Source organism: Podarcis filfolensis (assembly GCF_964270895.1).
Source record: "Podarcis filfolensis genome assembly, chromosome: 8".
Taxonomy (NCBI): domain Eukaryota; kingdom Metazoa; phylum Chordata; class Lepidosauria; order Squamata; family Lacertidae; genus Podarcis; species Podarcis filfolensis.
Window position 1 is genome coordinate 26,911,201 of NC_139611.1, and position 21,808 is coordinate 26,933,008.

General features: G+C 49.4%; 1 protein-coding gene across 1 annotated transcript; it reads right to left on the reverse strand.

Annotated features, from left to right (window-relative positions):
* Positions 1-589: 589 nt before the first annotated feature.
* On the reverse strand, positions 590-8,881 carry LOC310769535 (claudin-16-like). The gene is made up of 5 exons (XM_083629008.1): positions 8,608-8,881; positions 7,340-7,466; positions 4,577-4,738; positions 2,932-2,996; positions 590-1,169 (listed from the first exon to the last, which is right to left on the reverse strand). The coding sequence occupies exons 1-5, from the start codon at positions 8,695-8,697 to the stop codon at positions 972-974; spliced, it is 642 nt and encodes a 213-aa protein (XP_083485134.1). The 5' UTR covers positions 8,698-8,881; the 3' UTR covers positions 590-971.
* Positions 8,882-21,808: the final 12,927 nt, after the last annotated feature.

A 21,808-nucleotide genomic window follows, 5' to 3' on the forward strand; every position in this document is an offset into this window, starting at 1 on the left:
TCCCCATTCAATACAATAAAATTAAGGCCGTCAAACAATAAAATACAATGTGAGGCACAAGAAAGCAGCGGAAATACAATTCAATTAGGAATATTTAATGCAATGGTTGTGCAGTCTTCCACCTGCAGCCACAAATTCATGGATGCACCACAGACCACCTGAATGAAGGTCATGGACCACAGTTTGAGGGTGCCAACCTTAGAGCAAATATTCAGCTTTGTCCCTATGAGAAGAGGAGGCAGGCGGCACAGTGTCAATTATGGGTTGTATCCAACATTAGAGTATGTCCATAAAAATGGCTAAGTTGAGTCTACTCTGAGTAGGACTTTGTGGGATGCCATGCTTTGTTTGATCGACCTGCTGATCAGAAAGAAAATTTTCCTTTGACGCCAATTCTGCCCGAGCTCAGGGGTGCTGTGCACTTAGGTCTATGAGGGCAGGCCCCACCTGCCATTCAAAGGGCTTTTTTATTTCTGTTCAACCTCCCGCTAAAGTTAGCCTCACAACTCGCCACATTTATTTATTTATAATTAAGCTTGCATAAAACGTATCACAAGATGCTACAAAACACAGAAGGATAAAACCATCGAAACATTGTTTTAAACATCAGCAAATACTGGTTGGCTAAAAAAGGATAAAATTATTGTTGCAAAGGCTTTCAAAAGACACCTGAAAGAAGGGAGGGGCACTTCTGCCAAAACCTCTACCTGCAAGGAGCTCCACAGGGCACGGGCCACCAGTTAGTATTTGCTGATGTTTTAAACAATGTTTTTATGGATTATTTTGTTGATTTTATCTTTCTGTGTTTCTCTTAAGGACAGTCTGTTTTCTTATGCACCACCTTGATCGTTAAGCTCCTCTGATGGGTCACAATCATGGAATCGGATGGTCCTCTAAGAAACACCTGCAATAAACACCTTACATTTTACTATACACCACTATCAGAAGATGCTCTGGGGTCCCTCCCTCCCTCAGACGTATGTCCAAGTAGTCCCAGCGGCATCTCCAGCAGGCATCTCCTTGGCTGGACTCATGTTGAGGGTCTTAAGAAGCACCCCTTCGTAGTACGACGTGGCAGCTGCAGCAATGGCTGCCAGGCCTCCTGCTACAGCCATCCACAGGGAATAGCCATATTCAAAGCTGGGGAATCCAGGGATGCTCAGAGACACCTAGAAGGCAAATGGGAAAGAGCTGGTTGGTCAAGGATTTGGCATGGAGGGGGATCCCAGGCATTGGCATTGTGAGATGCTATGGGGTGCATTGTGTGGGAATGTTGATTACCGTATTTTTCGCTCTATAAGACACACTTTTCCCATCCTAAAAAGTAAGAGGAAATGTGTGTGTGTCTTATGGACCAAATGCTCTCCTCAGCGCTCCCTTTTCCCCCTCCTCAGGGAAAAGCCCCACGCGCTCTTTAAAGGGAGAGCCTTCCTCCCACTGCCCAGAAGTGGCTTCGCACGGCTATCCCATAAGCCAGGACAGCAAGAGGGATCGCTGTGCAGTGATTGCTCTTGCTGTCCTGGCTTCTGCCTTAGCAGTGCACAGCCTCTTTCAGGCAGGGGGAGCCTTCATCCCGCTGCCCAGGAGAGCTTCGCGCGGCTATCCCAGAAGCCAGATCCCTCTTGCTGCTCTGGCTTCTGTGATCCAGAATATTTTTTTTTTTGTTTTCCTCCTCCAAAAACTAGGTGCTTCTTATGGTCTGGTGCATCTTATAGAGCGAAAAATACAGTAAATATATCCTTCCTCACTCACGCTAGTGAGTCAGTAGCAGAGTACATTCCCCAGTATTTAGCAGGAAGCTAGTTGGTAGATTCGTCTGAATCTCTTTACTTTAGCAGTCCAATCTGGCTTGTCCATAATGGGTTTGTTCCTGGTAAATCCCCTTTGTTCCCTCTTAAAAAGAATAAAGACACAACAGTCTTCTTTTAAAAGTAATGATAAGAAGTTTACTCACATTCAGTTCACAGTAGGTTCCCTGAAGGCCAGCTTTAGCTTGTAATTACAGAAGAGAGTTTATCCCATATGGGGACTGAGCCCATGCGCTGCTGGCTGAGAGCCAGCAGACAGCAAAAGCATGAAGAGAAAATGGTCGAGAGAGAAAGATGGCTGCATGACCAGCCCTTTGATGGGGTCTCACAGGCTCACGCCCATCTACCTGGACACACGCAGGGGGAGGATGTTCCAGACAGGTGTGACAGGAAGTCCTCCTGGCTGGAGTAACATCCCCGTGTGTCCACTCTGGGCAAACAGGAAGTGTTGTACATGACTGCTTATGTTACATCCCACACAGTTGGGACTGCCATGTTGGAAACTGCAACTGGGCAGATTTTATGGACGGTGCTGATTGCAAAAGCCGATGTGGTGTAGTGGTTAGAGTGTTGGGCCAGGACCCAGGAGAGACCATGGTTCAAATCCCCACTCAGACATGATGACGCTCACTGGGTGGCCTTTGGGGCCTAACCTACCTCTCAGGGAGGGAGAAGGAAGGAGATTGAAGAGCAGGCTCTCCAAGCAAACCTGGATGTATTTGTCCAAGCTGCCGCCTGAGGCAACTGCCTCAGCATGTCTCATGGGTGGGCCAGCCCTGGACAGGAGACTTTCAAATGCTCTTCAGCACTATTTGAAAGCAAGGTGTGACCAAAGCCCTGCACCCCACCCATGGGAATCTCACCGAAACGTTCTTGTCCTTTTGGTAATTTTGAAATGCAATTTATTTTCTCATTAAGGGATGGGACACTGTTTAAAAAAGAGGGAGGGCATTCTGGCACAGCGCTGCCCTAGGCTAGCCCTCTGCCTTCAAGCATCTCCCCATTGTCTGTGCTGGAGTAAGAGTCGGCTGCCAGCGCTATTTCTCTGCGTGTTGTATAATACAACCACCACAAGGAGGGTGGGTGAAAAAGGACGCACAGCCATAGCAGACAGGGGAAATACCTCATACTGGTGCTGGAAGAAGACATACAGGCAATATCTGATCACACCAATGCAGGACAAAAAGCCTAAAAGGAAAGGGAGAGAGGTGTGAGCTCTTATGAACTTGGAGTGCAGAACCTATTTACTCCCCCCCCTACATGGGCATAGCCATGATTTTTGTGAGGGGGGCAGCAGTGGCGTAGCGTGGGTTGTCAGCACCCGGGGCAAGGCAAGTAATTTGTGCCCCCTAACCCGTGGATTTGTGCCCCCTAACCCTAACCCCCAGATGTTGCGCCCGGTGCGGCCGGCCCCCCCTGCACCCCCACGCTACGCCACTGGGGGGCAGAACCTCAGTTAGCTATGTATTATTATTATTTTTTATTGATTTAGGGGGGTTAGTTGTCCCTCCCTGTCCCCCCCTTTGGCTATGCCCATGCCCATGCCTCCCTCCCTCCCTCCCTGCCTGCCTGCAAGTCTTTAGCTTGGGAATTCCCAAATTGGGACATGGGCATAGCCAGGATTTATGTTGGGGGGTGGAGCAGGGCACCCACCTGCCATCATCCTCTGTCTAGCAGATTTGGAATGAAGTGCCTCTACAACAGTTTTAAATTACTTTCTTTTGACCCCAAGTGCTCAGAAAAATCTGTCAGAGTCTACAATTTCTACTTTTAGTTAATAGTTTTTATTTATTTATTTATTTGCTTGATTTGGAAGGGAAATTGCCCCTCCCTCCAGCTATACCCTTGGTGCCAGACCCACTGGTGTGCTGCAAGGAATACAGAAATCCACTGATTTAAGACTGTTGCGAATCATGGAATTGTAGAACTGTAGAATCACAGCTAAAGAATCCGTGGCAGATGGCCATCCAACCTCTGTTTAGAAACCCTGAAGGAAAGAGTCTATCACCTTCCAGCCAGAAAGTTCTTCCCAAAGTGCCTATCCAAAAAAGAGGCTGCCTGTTGATTCTCTGCTTGAGTCACTGCTATGGACTGACCTCCTTCCAGCCCAGAAAAGAGAACCATGAAACATGAGCTACTCTGAAGTTGTGAAACTTTTAGTCGTATGTACACAGGGCTGTGTAAGCAAGTATATTTGTGTGTTTTGGCTGATGCTGGAAGCTGGAGACATAGAGACACATCTTGCTGTGTGCTGGACCCATGAGTTGTGACGTGGGGCTTCCCTGGAACCCTAATGTGGAAGCAAGACCTGCTGGAGTCTCCAAGCCACAAGCTCCTCTATCCTTTGCTCATACATCCAAATAAAACTCTAAAGACGCCACAGTCTCCAATGACCATTCCAAGGAAACCAAACCCTGGGTGAATGCTGGAATCTCTCACCACTCAGAGTGGGGTCACATACAGCAATATCCCACGGGTCTAGGCATGCTTCCCCACTTTCTTCTGCAATAAGGAATTGTGCAGCCTGATCTATGTATCATGGGAAGGCTCAAGGAGGAGTCACTAGGGCAGAGGACCTGTGGCTCATCTGATTCTGCCGACTGAGGGAGGTGCCTCTCTTTGCCCAATGGCAAGGCTCATCAATGACACTGCAATCAAAATGAGGTGTGAGCTAGCTTGCATGGGCTTTACCTGTCCCTCGGCACTGCTTTCATCTAATGGAGAGGGCTCTTGTGTTGAAAGCCTCTGGTCTTCAGCGGAGGACATACCTGCAAAGAGATAGCATCCTGTGGAGAGGCAGAGGCAGCGCCACTTGGCCGTGGCCTCTTGGAAGCAGCGGAAATATGGACATCCTGAGAGGAGGCAGATGAAGGCTGCAGCCCCTGCGATGGCAGATGTGATGAGTGAGGCTCTTGCAATGATAATGGCCCCTGCAGGAAGATACATAGGTCAAGCCCCAGCAAGTGACCAGGAACACACCAGCATGGTTTTGAGTGGGGACAAGATCAGTATGGGACTGTTAAATATGGGACTGCAGGGTCTGCTTTGTTTGGGGGGGGGAGGCCAGGGGTGGTTTGTCCCAGTATCCTGTCTCTGACCATGGACCAGCAAATCATAAAGGAGTCTTCCTCCAACCTGGTGCTTCCAAATGTTTCTTTCTGCTTCTTGTAAGGGTAAAGGGACCCCTGACCATTAGGTCCAGTCGTGACCGACTCTGGGGTTGCGGCACTCATCTCGCTTTATTGGCCGAGGGAGCCGGCGTACAGCTTCCGGGTCATGTGGCCAGCATGACTAAGCCACTTCTGGCGAACCAGAGCAGCGCACGGAAATGCCGTTTACCTTCCCGCCAGAGCGGTACCTATTTATCTACTTGCACTTTGACATGCTTTCGAACTGCTAGGTTGGCAGGAGCTGGGACTGAACAATGGGAGCTCACCCCGTCGCGGGGATTCGAACCGCTGACCTTCTGATCAGCAAGTCCTAGGCTCTGTGGTTTAACCCACAGCGCCACCTGCGTCCCTCTGCTTCTTGTAGTCCAAAACATTTGGAAGCACCAGGTTGGAGATGATATATATAATGAAATAAAAAAAAATGCTTAAAATAACCTTTGTTAAGAAACCAGAAGCTTTTTTATTAGGAATTACAGGTACCGACATACCAAAGGAGCAGAAAATACTTTTTAAGTATGGAACAACAGCTGCCCAGATGTTATGAGCCCAGAGTTGGAAAGAAGACAAAGTCCCTACCAGAGAAGAATGGCAAACCAAGCTGATGGACTATGCCGAGATGGCAAAACTGAGTGGAAAACTCAGAAACCAAGAGGATAAATACCTTTATAAAAGAATGGGAAAAAATTATAAGTTACTTAGGAGACCACTGTAAGCAGATGGAAACAAGAGCAGGATTTGGATTCACTTGTAGTGTAAAAATTACTATGGACAATATGGTTTGATATAAAAATTGGAGTACGGATGAATATGCAGTTGTAGATGTTTAAAATGAGACCCCATGGAGGGGATGGGGGAAAGTCTTGAGATCCAGAGAATCTCTTTATATTGATATGTTTTTACTAGTGTGTTTGTACTTTTGTGAAACCAATAAAAATGATTTTAAAAAGAAAAAAAGAAATGTTTTGGATTACATCAGCCCTGGCCAGCGCGGTGAGTCATCGAAAGCACCTGCCTTAGAGCGAACACAACACAGTTCTAGACTGGAGCATCGTCCTCTCAATTATTCTCAGCACCCCACGGCTAAAATGTGGAGTGATCTTACAGACAAAGCCTTCTCAAATCTGACCAAATGCTCCTTTTTCTAGCATCTTTCCTCCCAATGGCAGACAACTTGATGCCTATGGATGCTCTGGACCAGAGTGTAAGGGCACAGTCACCTGAAAGTCAAAGGTAGACTGCCCTGAATGTGGAGGCTCTATTCCAAGCTAGCATGGTTCCAGGTAGTAGTTGTTGTTTTTTAGCCATATAAGCTAATGGCCATCCCCAGAGCCTGTGCTAATAAATCCACAAATTATTTATATTTAGAAAAATAAATAAAAGCATGCAAATATTCTGTTGGCCTTCCAATCACCCTGTGGCAGTGAGGTTGTTCACAACGCTGATTTGTAGTGACTGGCAGCCCCTTTGCCTTATAGAGAAATGATGTCAGTAAATTGAAAACCCAGAAAGCAGGAGAAGAACTGAAATAGCCAGGAATTCCGTTTGTGGGTGTGAAATAATGGATTTCTAGAGCCCCGGCGATCTCCTGGGGCCGTGGCAAGTTATAAATGGAGAAGAGGAAGTGGAAGGGAGGTGTCAGTTTACCAACCAACAGCTTCTGTGGTCAGAAGCCAGCCACTTGGCTAAGACCAGTAATTATCTTTTTTTCACACAGCCTTGGTTGCCCCCCGTGGGAAGGTCATAGTATTGCATGTGCACAGCCAAGAAAAACCAATTTAGTGATTTTACAGCAGCAGAACCAGTTTGCTGCACTCAGTGCAGACATCCCAGTGTTTGGACAATGCCTCCCATTCGCTTCCCTGCCCACCACCCAACCGTGTCAAGGTCAATCGCCTGCTGCTGCTGCTGCTGTGCCAACCAGGGTAAAGATAAAGGGACCCCTGACCATTAGGTCCAGTCGTGGCCGACTCTGGGGTTGCGGCGCTCATCTCGCTTTATTGGCTGAGGGAGCCGGCGTACAGCTTCCGGGTCATGTGGCCAGCATGACTAAGCCACTTCTGGTGAACCAGACCAGCGCACAGAAACGCCGTTTACCTTCCCGCCAGAGTGGTACCTATTTATCTACTTGCACTGGCATGCTTTCGAACTGCTAGGTTGGCAAGAGCAGGGACCGAGCAATGGGAGCTCACCCCATCGCGGGGATTCAAACCGCCGAGCTTCTGATTAACAAGTCCTAGGCTCTGTAGTTTAACCCACAGTGCCACCCGTGTCCCTGCCAACCAGGGAGCTGTCTTTAAAAGGGGTCATCCTTGACAGCAGCTTGGTGGGGCTCAATGGTCAGATTTGGGACGTGAAGTTTACCGGGATGCGGGTTCAGGTAAGAGCTGAAGACATCACAGGTCCAGATTTTGACAAACTTGTCCCAAACGCACTCTCCCCATAGGCCTCGGCAACGCATGCTGAGGACCACAGAGCCTTTGCTGTTCACCTGGAAGAAATGGGGGAAGGGGAGGCAGGAGTGAGGGAGCCTCAGATCAGTTACTGGTCCTCAGTAAATGGACCACTCAGGGCTAGAACACTTAGACACCAGTTCAGTTGAAGCGGTGCAGCAGCTAAGACAGGGCAATCTGCTAGCAGCTAGATCATAGCAGAGACTATGCATGCACCATGCATCTTAAGCATTTCCTTACCACAAAGAATTCTGGGAACTGTGGTTTACAGTTCTTAAACTACAGTTCCCAGGATTATGTCTTTTGAGAGGAGGATACATGTGCTTTAAATGTATGCAGCCAATGCCACAGCCTCAGTAATAGGTACTAGACGGATAACATCTGGAGGGATGGGTTGTAATTTTAATAAAGTAACTATGATAATATTGGCTCACCTGTAGACCATTCTGTGAATTTTATGGGGAAGTTCTCAAGGTTTTATGAGCTTTCTAAAAAGCTCCTACCACTTACTTACAAAGCACAGCAATGACAAAAATTACTTACAAAGCACAGCAATGACAAAATTCCTCCACCCCCCTCCAATCACATGCCCTCTGAAATTGCCCAAAGACTGTTATAAATGAGCATATGAAAATCTGATGCAAATCTGGGTCGTGGCCCTGTGCCTCAATTTCAAATGCTTTAAAATACCTAGTGACACCCCTGGAAGCAACTAACCCCCTTTAAAATTCCCACCAACTTTGCTTAAACCCTTAGGAACTAATACATACCCCCACTCTCTGATCCCTAAGGGAACGAAAAGCTCAATTATGCACAAGGCAATGAAATCATAGACCTACATTAAACCCCTAGCCCTTCCCATTCCCTTCTATTTCCCTCCAGTATTCTATAGATGAAATTAGGGACCAGCAGCTGTCCCTCCCCATTCTAGAAACTCCTTGGAGAGGAAGCTGAACCCTGAAGCATGGCCACAGACAGAGTTTTAACAAGACATCTGTAAAAGGCAAGAATCAGGGGCAGTGATTTCCCTCTCTGAGCCCTCATCCTGAGAAAGGGACAAGGAAATATGGCAAACGGGGACATTTGGAGCACATGTCTTATTCCTGGCACCCACCCACCCAAGTGCCCCTCCCAGACCCTTTCTGAAGAGTGGCAAGAGAAATGGCTTGCTCTTCTTACCTGCCAGCAGTCTGTGCAGATGGCGCCCACAGTGCAGACAAAGGAAAAGGCCCCCAAGAAAATAGAGAGCAGGCTCACGGTCAGCCCCATGGAAGAGACGTTGTGGAAGGAGTAAAGGGCCCAGCAGCCAGCCCCACTGGGCTCCAGCTCTGTCCTTCTGCCCTAAGGGGTTTTCCCACCTGGCCCAGATGACGGAACACTAGGCATTGGAAAGCCACCCCCCTCACTAAAACCTGGGTGCTTGGGGACCTCCTCATTGGGGCTGGCTTAGGGGCCGAACATGCAGCGGTGCCTTTTAATGAAATGGGAGGCTTTGACTGTGGAGATTAATGGGGCACAGAGAAGCTTAAATGTCAGGCGGAACGGAAGAGGCAGTCAGCCAGCTCTGGGACCTGTTGGCAGGGCCAGATTTAGATAAAGAGAGGCCCTGGGCTACTCCACTTGTGAGGCCCCTCCTCACCTCCCACCCTCCCAACTAGAAGAAAATGGAAGAGTGTTACAAACAAAATTGAGTGAAGCCAAGGATGACGACGGGTATTTAAAATTCTACAATTCACAGTTTCTCCTCTAAAGGACATAAGATATTATTGTTAAATACCATGGTGATTTTAAAAAAATGCATAAAATAAACACTGAATAACTTTTGCAATAACTGACCTTTGTAAATCTTTTGTGGCCTGAGTAGGCCTGGAACTAGTTCCCATGTCTTGTTCCTCTATAAGGAATCAAGTTCAGCCTTCATGGCATTTAACCATGGCTCAGCATCCTCTGAGGTTAAACTTTGAACCTCTTGGAAGATTGAAGGTTCCCAAACCTTCTCTGAGTTACTAACAACAGCTGCATCTGCTATGACTGTTTTGGCAAACTCTTCAGCATACCTTTTGGGTGGTTTACCCTTTGTGGCCCTTTAAGATCTGCGTACTATACACAAGCCTTCCATGCTAGGCTTCTCTTCTCTAGGAGAATGGTGGGCAGGCTGGCTCGTCCTCTTATATACCTGCTGGGATTGACAAGGCATCTGACCCTCGCCTGAATCTCATAGCTCTCCTGTAGCTGCCTCTGGTTATTTATCATTTAACTCTTGGGGGAAATAATTAGCACCATACATCATGTGCATGAAAGTTGCTGAACCAATTAACCAACTAGAAGGATTATTGTTAATAGCACCAGGAGCAGGGCCGTCTTAACCGTTGGCACTAGGGGTGCACGGCACCAGGGCGCCGGGCTCTCAGAGACACCAGGCTGAGAGTCCAGGGCCGAGCGTTGGAGTCCAAGGAAGAGTCATCAACAGTCAAGCGGAGCAGAGCCTGTTGGAGCACCGCCAGCTCTTCTGCTGCAGGTGGCTCTTCCCCGGACTCCAACGCTTGCCCCCGAACTCGCGCCAAGCCGCAGCAGCAGAAGAGCCTGTGGCACTCCAACAGGCTCAGCTCCACTCGGCTGTTGGCTCTTGCCCCAGCTACATGGCAACTAACTGTTTGGGCGCCGCACCCAGAGCATCGTGTAACATTGTGGCGGGATCCGCCGCGTGCCAACAGCACTGAAGGCAGCAACAAAACCCAGCAAATAGGAGCACACGGATCCTGTCCGGAGATGTTGCCTCCGACGCCGCTTGCATTCCCCATCGTTCTGCACTGGCACCCCACATTGGACAGGGCTGGGAGCGTGTACCGACAGCGGAAAAGCCAACAAAGGAACCCGCAGCTTGGCGCACGCAACAGGATGCATCGCACAGTGCCCACAACGTTACATGGCCTTCCAGGTGCTGCACACGCAGCCAAAACAGTTAACCGCCATGCAGAGGGAGGCAGCGGGTGGACAGCGGGGTGACTGTGCATGCAGACTGACATTTTATCCCCCTCAGCATGGAACCCCCCCTTTATATGCCCCTGTGTGTGGGGCACTGGCACCCCTTTTGGTTGGCGCTGTGAGTCCCTATGTCCCACAACTGTTTTAAAGGTTCTAAAGGTAAACAACTATTTCTTTTTTAAAAAGCCAACAACTTTGGGGTCCCCCCCCAAAAAAAAGGTCGACAACTCTGGGCAACCTAGGGGCACCAGGTGGATCTTTGCACCCCAGCACTGCATATGCTTAAGACAGCCCTGTGAATGAGCTCAGTAGAAGGCAGTGTTCTCCTCCTGTTCTGCTTAGAGTGTCTCCTTTCCTCTTTACAGACTGTAGTTTCAAGGATGGGCCTGGGGCAATGACAAGAAGATCGTCGCCTCCACTTGGGTTGACTGTGTGCTATAAGACTGGTCTGCTCATACTGCAGGGCCTTCCATTTTACAGAGTGTACATTCAAGAAGGGGAGGGGAGGGAAAGTGCCCTGCTGCAGGAATTCCTTTCCAATTCTTAGATGGCATTTTTTAGGGACGGGCAAGGACAGTGCCATCCTGTTTCGTCATCCAATATGAAATGGGAAGGTGCCGCCCCAACTCACCACCCCCCAAGCCTCCCTTTTTTACATATGTAATAATTTTTATTTGATTTTACAAATATAGAATTATAACAATCCAAATTACATATCCCTATTTAGAGATTTCTCCAAATCTCTGGACTTCCCACCACAACGTTACACAGCAAGCATTTCCTTTAAATGAGCTTTCATCGCTCTCGTGGCCAGAAGGGGGAGCTGAATACCATCATTTAAACCCATGGAAAAGCCTCATGCCTACAGAACAGCTCCTTCCTCCCAGGATCCTGTGGCCTAAGTTTGGTTAGATGGTGCTTTGCAGCATTCAGTGACTGATTTGCCCCTCTGAAAGGCTAACAGCTAGGCTTCTCCCAAATATACTATTTTCTCCTGCCTCCTGCTCCACCAGTCCCAATGGGCACTGACCATTCCTGCTCCTCTTGTACTTTCCCACCCCAGCTGGTTGTTAGAAGAGCTGGTAACTAAGGGCTTGTACGCAAGTTTGCTTGTTCCCTTCTGCAGCCCAATACGTTTTCCTTTTGTGTCTTGATACCTGCAGGAAGGGGCTGCCTTGTTGATAGTGTTGTGTAAGCTGTTCCAGAAGCAAGATACACACACAAATACACACACACACACACACACACACACACACACACACACACACAGACACCCCAGTCTCTCACAAGCTTGCAATGTATTCCTCTCAGCCACGGGAGAGCAAACACAGAGTACATATTCTCCAGCATGAAAGAGCTATGGAAGACTTCAGCTAGAGCTTAGTAAAGCTGGACACCAGCACCCATTTTATATGTTCTCAGGATAAGCCCAGTACCTCTGAGCATGTCTAGATTTCACTTCCTCTGGATGCTTTCAGCTATCAGGATTGTCCCCCTGCCACATGACTTCACCTGAACATTGAGGCTACTGGGGAGACTATTATACACCTTCCTCTGAACTTCCTTGTCAGCCTGGATTATGGATCTCACTTAAGGATGGCCTCCAAGGGTGTTCTGAAGCACCCCTAAACAGATCCAGCTTTTGTTATGACAGCCTGCTGCACCTCAGAAATAAGTTTTGATTGTGGCCTAGAGACATCTCAAGAGAGACTCCATTATAGGAAGCCAGGTTTGCAGGTTCCAAGCCAGCTGAATTACAAGACACACACACACACACACACACACACACACACACACACACACACAGCGAATGGATGATCTTCTTCCTTTTGTCAATCTCTGCCACCCCTCCCTTATCATATGAAAACTGAAAAATAAAGAAAAGAGCATCAGACTTCTTCTGGCGATTTTACAATAGCCCAAAGGCTCTGGCCAGCAGAGCCCCAAAGATATGCTAATCTCTTTCCCCCATCTTATCTGCACAGCAGAACAGGTTTTTTTCAGAAGCCATTTCCCCTAACACTTTTTAAAGAAGATTCCTTCCAGTAGCACCTTAGATTAAGATAAACCCTTCCAGATTGGTGCCATTTAAGAACTGATAACACCCACCCACTATCTAGTCTTTGTTTCTATGTTAATTTTCAATCCCAATTTAGAGATAAGTGGCAACGGTCTTCACCTTGCTAGACCTCATCTGCCTCTGCTAGGCATGCTTTCAGAATAACTCTTGCATTGAATATTAACTCTCCTCAGACTAGATTAACGTGCCATTTATTGAAATTGTTTTAATGTTTTTAGTAAAAATGTGCTGATGCCCTTTCAATATCATAAGATGTACTTCATCCATGTGGCCTCTTTAGGTGTCAAACTCTAGAGTGCGCTGGATTTCAGCATCAAGCAATCCCTAGAATTCAGTGTCAGAGCTGCATGTGAGAATGGCAGGCTTGCATGTAAACACCACGCTTCTTAACAAGGAGACCAGCCCCCTTTGGCAACATTTCCTCCAGGCTGATGGTGTACAGGACATCTGGGAACATTACATGAGACAATACTAAATGATTTGGCTCTACAGAACCACCCAAGATTCCCAAGACCGGAAGGATGAGGATTTTGGTCTGCTGTGTTTGTATCCTGGCTCAAACTTTCTGCAGGTTTTTTTTTTTCCTTTGACCAATTACTTGGGATGGCCTGCTGCAGGACTCTTTAATTCTGGGTTACAGAGGAGCTGAACAAATGTTGTCCTGGTTCATAAGTAGAGCCTGCTGGCCCTTCGAGTCCAGCATCCTGTTCTCACAGTGACCAAGCTGATCCCTGAAAGAGAAGCCCACAAGCAGGACTCAGGCACAAGAGCTCTCTTCCCCTCCTGTGGCTTCCAGCAACTGGTATTCAGAACCATTGCTCCCTCCAGCTGTGGAGGCTGAACAGAGCCATCATGGCTAGTAGCCATTGATAAACATCTCCTCCTTCTGCACCTGGTGGGAGTGTGGTTTTTCAAGTGAGGGGCAGAAATATGGTTTGCTAGAAGCTACAAACATTACTAAATTGCAGAAGTTGGCAGGCTGGTGTGGGGTTGTATTCAAGGGGGTCCCTGATCAGTCTCGCTGTTCCAGCTACCAAGATGCAGACACAAATCAATTTTATTATCTTGTTATAAGGAAAAAAACCCACCTGCTACTTTTCCCTTATGGGTTACCCAAAAGCCCGTATAGAGTCCTTATGTAGGTTCTCTATCGGTAGGAGGAAAATAACAGAGGCCAACCAGAGACTATTGAGAAGCAAAGCAGCTAGTAAGCCTGATCCTTATTAAACTGTTGCAACAGGGTTCTCACACACCCCACGCAGGAGGGAGGAGGAACCCAGAACATTGGTATGCAAGCTCTTATATAGACTTTTGAAATTGCCACCCTATAGCTCAAGACCACCCCCCAAAACATCATACATACATCACTGAAGGGGCGGTCTACAGCAGAAAACCTGTCTGCAAGGATACCTGGGCATCCTGGCTATTCTTTTGTGATGGTAAATACTCAGTTCCTGAATCCAGGTCATAGGCTTACCCTAGTCATACACAGATACACCCTTAAGACAGGATTTGTGATCAAAGAGACAATGGGGAGGTTTTCCCATTTCCTTCCTCCTTGCAGAGAAATGTTTGAGGGCAATTTGGGAGAGTCAAAATGGCTTCAGGATTGTTCTCCTGTATTATTTCCGACACATGGTTTATATACTTATGTATGTGTTTGCCTTGTACATTTATGAACATTTATTTTATATATATGAGACCTCGGAATTCCTATAACAATCTGAAGAAGACTGTGATCTGCTACACGGCTGCCGTTACTTACTCATCAGGCACACGCCCACAACCCCTCTCTCTTGTTGAGGAGGCCGTTGGGCGAGCAGACGGGGAAAGCGGCACGTGCCACTTAAAGGCATCGCATGGTTTCATGTCATCTTAACCAGAGGCCTGCTGTCAAGGCTGGGAGTGTGGCACGGGCCTCTATTGTAACCACACAAAGATTAAACTGATAATGGTTCTCCAGGGGGAGATGAACAGCTATCCCTGAACAAGCATTAATGAGCGCTTAGCTTGCAGGAAGGGGGGGGGAGAGAAGATCCAGATTTTAGCTCCTTCTTCCATTCGCTAAAACAAGACCTGCCAGGCGGTCCAACTCCAAAGGGAAGCCTGGGTTCTGCAAAATGAAAAAAGAAACCGTTATCCTTCTGATTTGCTGCTATATTATGATGCACAGTTAAACAGACGGGTGGGGATTCTCGTTGCCCCTAAACAAAGCCATTTCCCCTTTTAAAAAATTCAAAAAACAGCCTGATGCTATCTATGCCTGCTAATGTTATGTCCAGTTGTTATCTCAGACAGTTCTAGAAGCTTGCATGTGACTTAGTCGAGACCCTGTTGTTTGGCAGTTTGAACTCTGCTTCATCTGCAGGTTTTGGCACCCTAAAATGTTGGGTTTTGGTATGCAGTGTGGCTTGTGAATTTGGCTAGAGAGTAGAAGTTACCTTTTGCAACCACACACAAAGAGATATTGGTAGAAAAACACACAATATAGTTGTGTATTATAAGAAGTACTGTACCCAACTTGGATAGAAAAGGCTTCGAGTTCTAAGCTAGCTAACAAAATCTAGAGAAGACAGAGGTAGCCATGCTTGCTCATTTGTTCTCAGAGGATAAATCCAAGGTGACCTCTCATCTTGAGGTCTGAGAGAGAAGCGTGAAGCGGAAGTTGTAAATAGGATGCAACCTAAGATGTATTAGTCTAAACATCAAAGAGATTGTGGGGTCAGCACAGAGGTCAAAGGTACAGGGATAGACTCCCTTGCTCCAACTGTTTTAACCACATGTGAACCCTTTTCTGAAAGCTGAGTTGCACCAAAACTTCCAACCCAGAGGGGAAGTGGGATTCAGGAATTGCCATGCAAAAATGACCCAGAAGCATTTGCCATATCACAGAGCAGAAGCAGGGAACCTCAGGCCTGGGGAATGAATATGGCCCTCCAAGGCTCTTTACATAGCCTTCCTGATGACTCTGCCTAGGGCATACCCCACAACCAGCTATGCCTTTCAACAGCCCTACTGAGGGTCCTCTTTCTCTGCCTGGAATATGTCCTGAGGCTTGAACTGAGATAATGCCTTTCACATGGAACTGTACAGTTGGAAGGGACCCCAAGAGTCATCTAGTCCACCCCCGTTTCTCTCCTTCAACAGCCATTTGACCAGCAGCAGTAGCTGGTAGGTGCATTTCATTCCAGGCCAAGGCGAACTCCACTTGATAGTTTCTGCATAACAAACCTCTGCTAAAGGCACAAACACGAGTTACTCTGGAGTTTTTCCGTGGTCATTTGGCAACCAGGAGAATTCTGGGCTGTGGGGATAACCTCCTGGCTCAAATGACCTTTCTACTCTTCCAACCTGGTCCAGCTCCAAAAAGCACTCTTTTCATGGCTCTGGTTACAATCCGATTAAAATTCCAGTGTGAAAATCCTTGGAACGCAAACATTTTGAACACCGGTGACCTTAGCAACCAGTCCCAGGTTCAGACCCCTCCATGTAGGGGGAAAAAATCCTGAAAATTCTGATAAGAAGCTGCCAGACTCCGTGTAAGGCAGCCCTGGAAGAGACCGCTGCCTGCAAGTCTGGGAATGGTCTGACTTGCCATAATGCAGCTTTCTGTGTTTCGAATGAAGACAGTAACCAGTAGGAAAAACCCAACACCCAAACTGAAAAAACGTGTATGTCCCCCATTCCGCTGAAGCCCCTCCGGCCGGCTGGCTTCCTGCAGAGTCGGCTCGCGTCCTCCACGCGCCCTCGACGGGGAGCCCAGGCGGCTCAGCCTTAAGCATCAGAAGCCGCCTGGCGCCTGCCGACCCCCGGACTTGCAAGAATGGCGGGGGGGGGGGGAGAGAGCGCGACATCCTCTCTCCGTGGCTCCTGGGTGTGTGTTTTTTCTCCGCCTGGCGACGGAATAGAGCTGGGATGGAAAAGGGTCTCCCGTCGGAAGTTGCCGGGGAGAAAGGGCGCTTGAGCCAAATGAAGCGTCTCCTCTCTGCCTTGGCCTTTGTGAGCGCGCCCGGTGCGCCTCTTCAGCTGCATTCGTGACACCCGCGTGGTGTCTGGTTGTGAGAAGGGTTGCTGGTTTGGGGTGTCAGGTGTGTGTCTGGGGTGTGAGAGAATGAATCCCTCCCCCCCCCAGGCAGGAATTTGCAAACTTCAGTTGTTTGTTTGATTGCTGCGTTTATAGCTCAAGGGGGCGTACATGATTCTCGCCGCTCCTCATTTAATCCCCACAATAGTAAATGGGCCAAAGGTCTGACATAGAGTACGGCAGATTCCTATTTTAATCCAGAATCATGAGGATTACCATCTTAGTTATTGTATGTATTGCCCTTTGCATCTCCCCTTCCTCCGAGGAGCTCGAGGTGGCATCCATGGTTCTCCCCGCCTTTTCATTTAAGCCTCACACAACATCCCTGTGAAGCAGGTGAGGCCGAGAGATAGCGTGTCTGGTCCCCAAGGCCGCTCCGTGAGACCTTTATGTCTGTCTCAGGTCCTGGTCCGACACTCTAACCACTGCACCACACTGCCTCCCACACCCTCCCAAGTTTCCTTAGTGGAATGAGGAACTGGGAAATGCCCGATTTGTTCGTAAGAGAAGGTGGGGCTCGTAGCTTGGTGGTAGGTAATCTGCTTTGCATGTAGTAAACCCCAGGCTCAGTCCGCAGCATCTCCAGACAGAGACCCCTCACCCCTCTGAAAGTCTGAAACGCCGCTGCCAGTCAGTGCAGACTACTTAGCGAGGTGACCTAGCGAGGTACAAGGCAGTTTTCTATGTTCATTGGAAACGCCCATAGCTCAGGAGCAGAGCACACGCTTTGCTTGGGGGAAACAAAAAAGGCCTCAGGCTCCAACAGCATCTTCTGGGGATAGAGCCCGTGCTTGAAACCCCGTGAGCCGCTGCCGGTCAGTGCGGACAATATGGAGCTAGATGGATCCTTGGTCTGACCGTCTGTTTCTAAGAGAGGTTGCAGCTTGAACGGGAACAGTCCTGCTGAATTTAGAAAGGCTTTGTGGGGGGATAACTCACCCCCACCTGAATCATCAGCTGCCTGTTACTGAAGCCCCCTCAGCTTGGGAAGCGGATGAAATGAGGGGATAATCTCTGCCCCCTCCTCCTGCAACGGTTTGGAAGGAGGGTTGCAATGGGGGACTCTGGGCTGTTCTCTTGAGGGGCGGGTCCTAAATGTAACCAGGGACAAAGAGCTGGATCCAAACACCGGGTGGGGGGCATGGTCCGCTCGGATCCCAGATGGGTCGGGGACGCGACGAGTCTGTTTGAATGGTCCAATCTCATCCAGCAACCGCCTGGGTGGGGCAAGGGGGAGACGCCAACCCCCCCCCAGCTCTCTAACCCCCTCCCGAGGGGGGGACGTGGGGCGTGAGGGAGGCTTGGCGCGAGCTGGGTCTAGAGTTCAGCACCTCGGAGAGCGCTCACGCCACCACCCCCAGAGCGCCAAAAATATATATCAGATCTCTCACGCACAACACGCCCCCCACTCTTCCTGGGGCGGGGGGCGGGCGCAGTGCGCGACTTTAGGCTTTGGGGCGGGCCTGCTTGGGGTGAAAAGATGCCGTTGTATGTGGGGGTGGGGAATAATCCGAGAAATGCATGAAATGAGACGGAGGGAGGTGGTGGGGGTGTTGAAAAGGAGGACCCATTGCTTAGGGGGCTTTTGAAAGGGATCAGCCAGCCTCATGGAGGAGGAGAGCTCCATCAACGGCTTTCCGCCCCGCCACCATTAAATGGAGCCTCCAGGTGCAGGCGCAGTCTATAGCGGAACAACACCGGCTGCTGGGGACAAGCAACAAGCGAGAGTTGTGAGCTTGTAGTTAGAGGGACTGTCATCTGACTGAGCACTGTAGAAATGGGATGCTGACCCAGATGAGCCCCTCTCGGTCCGGCCCAGCAGCGGTTCCCCTCTGCTGAAAGACACGTAGTCTCCCCCCCCCCAAAGGATGGAGACAGGCTTCTAAGCTAGAAATCTGATTTCGTGCCAGGGCGAAGAACATCAGAATAGACCTGCTGGATCGGGTCAATGGCCCATCTAGTCCAACATCCTCGCGGCTAGTAGCCATTGATAGCTTTATCCATGAATATTGGCCCAATTCTCTTTTGAAAAGCCGTCCAAGCTGGTGGCCGCCGCTGCCTCCTGCGGGAGTTTGAGCTGCGGAGGACCGACTTCCTTCCATCTGTCCTGCTCCTTCGCTTTCTCTAAGCCTAACCTACATCACAGGGTTGTCGTGAGGATGAAATCGGGGACGGGGAGAAGAGAGCCATACACACAGCTGGCGGTAGGCTGAATAAAAACGCGATGAATACATAAACGACACAAAAGGAAGACCCTGTCGCTCCCACCCATTCACTTTCTCTTCGTGTAAAAGGCACGGTCCGCTTCTAAGCCTGGGGCAGGATCATTTATCATTTATTTTATGACATTCCTATCTTACATTCCCCCCCCCCCAAGTAGGTTAGGCTGACAGGCAGTGACTGGCCCAAGGTCACCCAGTAAGTTTCATGGCTGACTGGGGATTCGAACTCAGGTCTCTCCCAGGTCCCAGTAGTCCAGCACTCTGAGCAGTACACAACACTGTCTCCCTCCCAACTCCGGCCTTTTAAAATAGGCTCTCCTTCCCTTATTTTCAAGGCAACGTATTTCCAGCTTTTGCAACATTCGCTCAAATTCTGAGATTTTTTTTAAAAAACACTTTTTTGTGGAAAGCACTGGTCAATCCAGCTCAGCCCAAATCGCCCAGCATTTCGCACAAAAATAAAACGGGTTGTGAAGGCGTTCTGTCCTTGGCAAACGGAATCCGGATTATTTTCTCGAGCCAGAGAGCGGAAATTCCCACGCGTGCTGGCAGGCGCCTGGGTCCGGTCTTAGCCTCCGGGGAAGCCGCCTGGCGCGTGCCGCTTCCCAGCGCCTCCTGCCCAGGACACGGAGCTCTCCCTCCCTCCCTCCTTCCCTCTCCCCCCGGATTTGGACGCGTGCAAAGGGATTCCTCCACCCGGCGGCGCCTCCCGCTCGGGGGATCAGCTTTGTTGTACAGTATACAGAGCAAAAAGGCTGCTATCCCAGGCACAGAAACTCCCGGGGCACACGTACGTTTGCAGGATCTCTCTCTTTTTTTTTGCGGGGTGGGGTGGGGAGTCAAAGTAAAATACTGAAAGTTAAGTGCAGGCTGGTTTCTCAACCCCCAAAAGTTGAGAAGAGCAGAAGACTAGTGGCTCTTATGTCTCAGGTTTTCCACCAGCTAGATACTTGCTTTTTTTTTTTTTAATGAAACCTGGGAATTTGGGGGTTAGGGTTCATCTGTGTGCAGAGATTTGTGGATAAGAAAGCCGTCTATAAATGATCCAAATAAGTCATTACAGAATAAAAACGGATGGGAGTAGCTAGGATTTTCTTCGCCTTTCCTATTTCGTTGGCGGAGCATGATGCAACGCTTAGCATGTTAGGCGAGTCCTGAGTTCAAATCACGAAGATCACAAAGATCAGGTTCTCAGCCTAACCCACCCCTCGAGATAAAACTGCCCCGAGCCTCCATCAGCGCGGAGGGCGCTTTACGGATCCCCTGCCCCGAGAAGCTTCCAGTCTGAAATGAGACGGCACCTATGAGGGTAAACGGGTGCGGGGGTGGGCAGCATAGGGAGTTACAGTTCATATCGGGTGGGCTAAGGACGGAGGGGTTACTCTGATGGCTTCAAGGTGGGCTTTGAAAGAGAGACCCCCGTCCCAGATAGGTTAATACTCACATTACAGGAAAGCGGAGTGGGTTGCTCTCAGCAGCCTCGAAGTCCGCGGCTCCATTGCAAGATCACCTCAGAGGTCTGCAGAGAAAGCTTTGCTCCCTCGATGCCACGCTTGGTGTGCCTATTCTCTTCTCTCCCCCTCCCCACACCAAAATCTACCCTAGTACACAGAAGAATGTTTTTGGACTCTATAAGGACATAGGAGAGCCTGCTGGATCAGGCCCATCTAGTCCGGCATCCTGTTCAGATGCCCCAATGGGAAATCCGCAAACAGGATTCGAGCACAAGAGCGCTCTCCCCTCTTGTGGCGTCCCGAAACTGGGACTCAGAAACATTACTGCCTCTGGCCATCAAAGCAGAGCAGAGCTGTCCTGGTTTGCAGCCATGGTTAGCTCTTTCCTCCGTGAATTTCTCCAGTCCTCTTTTAAAGCCATCCGAGTTGGTGGCCCTCACTGCCTCCTGTGGGAGGGAGTTCCATAGTTTGGGCTGCGTAAAGAAGTCTCTTTATTTATCTGTCCTACAGCACTCATCTTCATTGGATGTCCCCGAGATCTAGCGTTATGATGGAGACATTTTTTTTTGTCTATTCACTCTCTCCGCGCCATGCGCCCCTTTATAAATTTCTCTGACTCCCTTCAGCAACGCCAGCCGTCAGGGCTGATGGGAGCGGCAGACGTCGAGCAAAATCTGGAGGGTCGTCTTCCCCACCTAGGCTATCCTTTCTCCTCCAATTTCCTCCTCTTTCTGCCAAGGCACCCCATTCATGACTCCCTCTTGAAAGCGCCTTTGGCTGAGGCCAGAGGTGGACAAAGCCAGCCGCTTGCCACCCTCCAAAGACTCGGATCCTCGACGGGGAGGGAAAAGAGAGCCCCCTCCCCTCTTTTGCAGTTTAAAACGCATAGCCCTCCCGCTCCCAGTTAAACAAAGAACCGAACCTTCCCCCCACCCCCAATGCACATCAATAAACCAATCAAAGGGATAGGGGTGTTCGGAGGGGGGGACCTGTATGTGGGAGGTGGGGTGATGGGACATTGTTGGAGTTAAGCCCCCATGCATCCCCCCCACTCGGCTTGGGAAGCAGCTAGGGGTCTCAGGGGCAGATAATCGCCCACGCACCCCCAAGCCCTATGGATTTGGAGGAAAACAAAAGGGGGGCATATCCTAATTCTTTACGTGGGGGGCGGGGAGTCTAGGTAGCGTCGGGAATAAATAAGAGACCTGGAGTCAAGCGGATAATGGGGGTGGGGGCTGAGATAGAGCGGGTCCGATTCACGTTCTTCCCCCCACCCCCACCCCCACCCCATGGATCAAGGACGCTTCGAGAGTTTTAAAAGCTTAATCCCATGAGGGGAGGGCACTCAGCCCCACCTCCTCCTGTAGGTGAAAAGGGGTAGTGGTTTTGGTGGGGGCGCCGTTGCAGCGGGTGCCAGTTCAGCACTCTGGAGAGCGGCCAGAGGCGAGACAGGCGCGTGTCTGGAGCGGAAGAGGCAGCCCAGGAACGCCCAAACACCGCTTAGTCGGAGAGCAAGCGAGACTGAAAGCTTCTGGATTTCCAAATTTAAACAGAT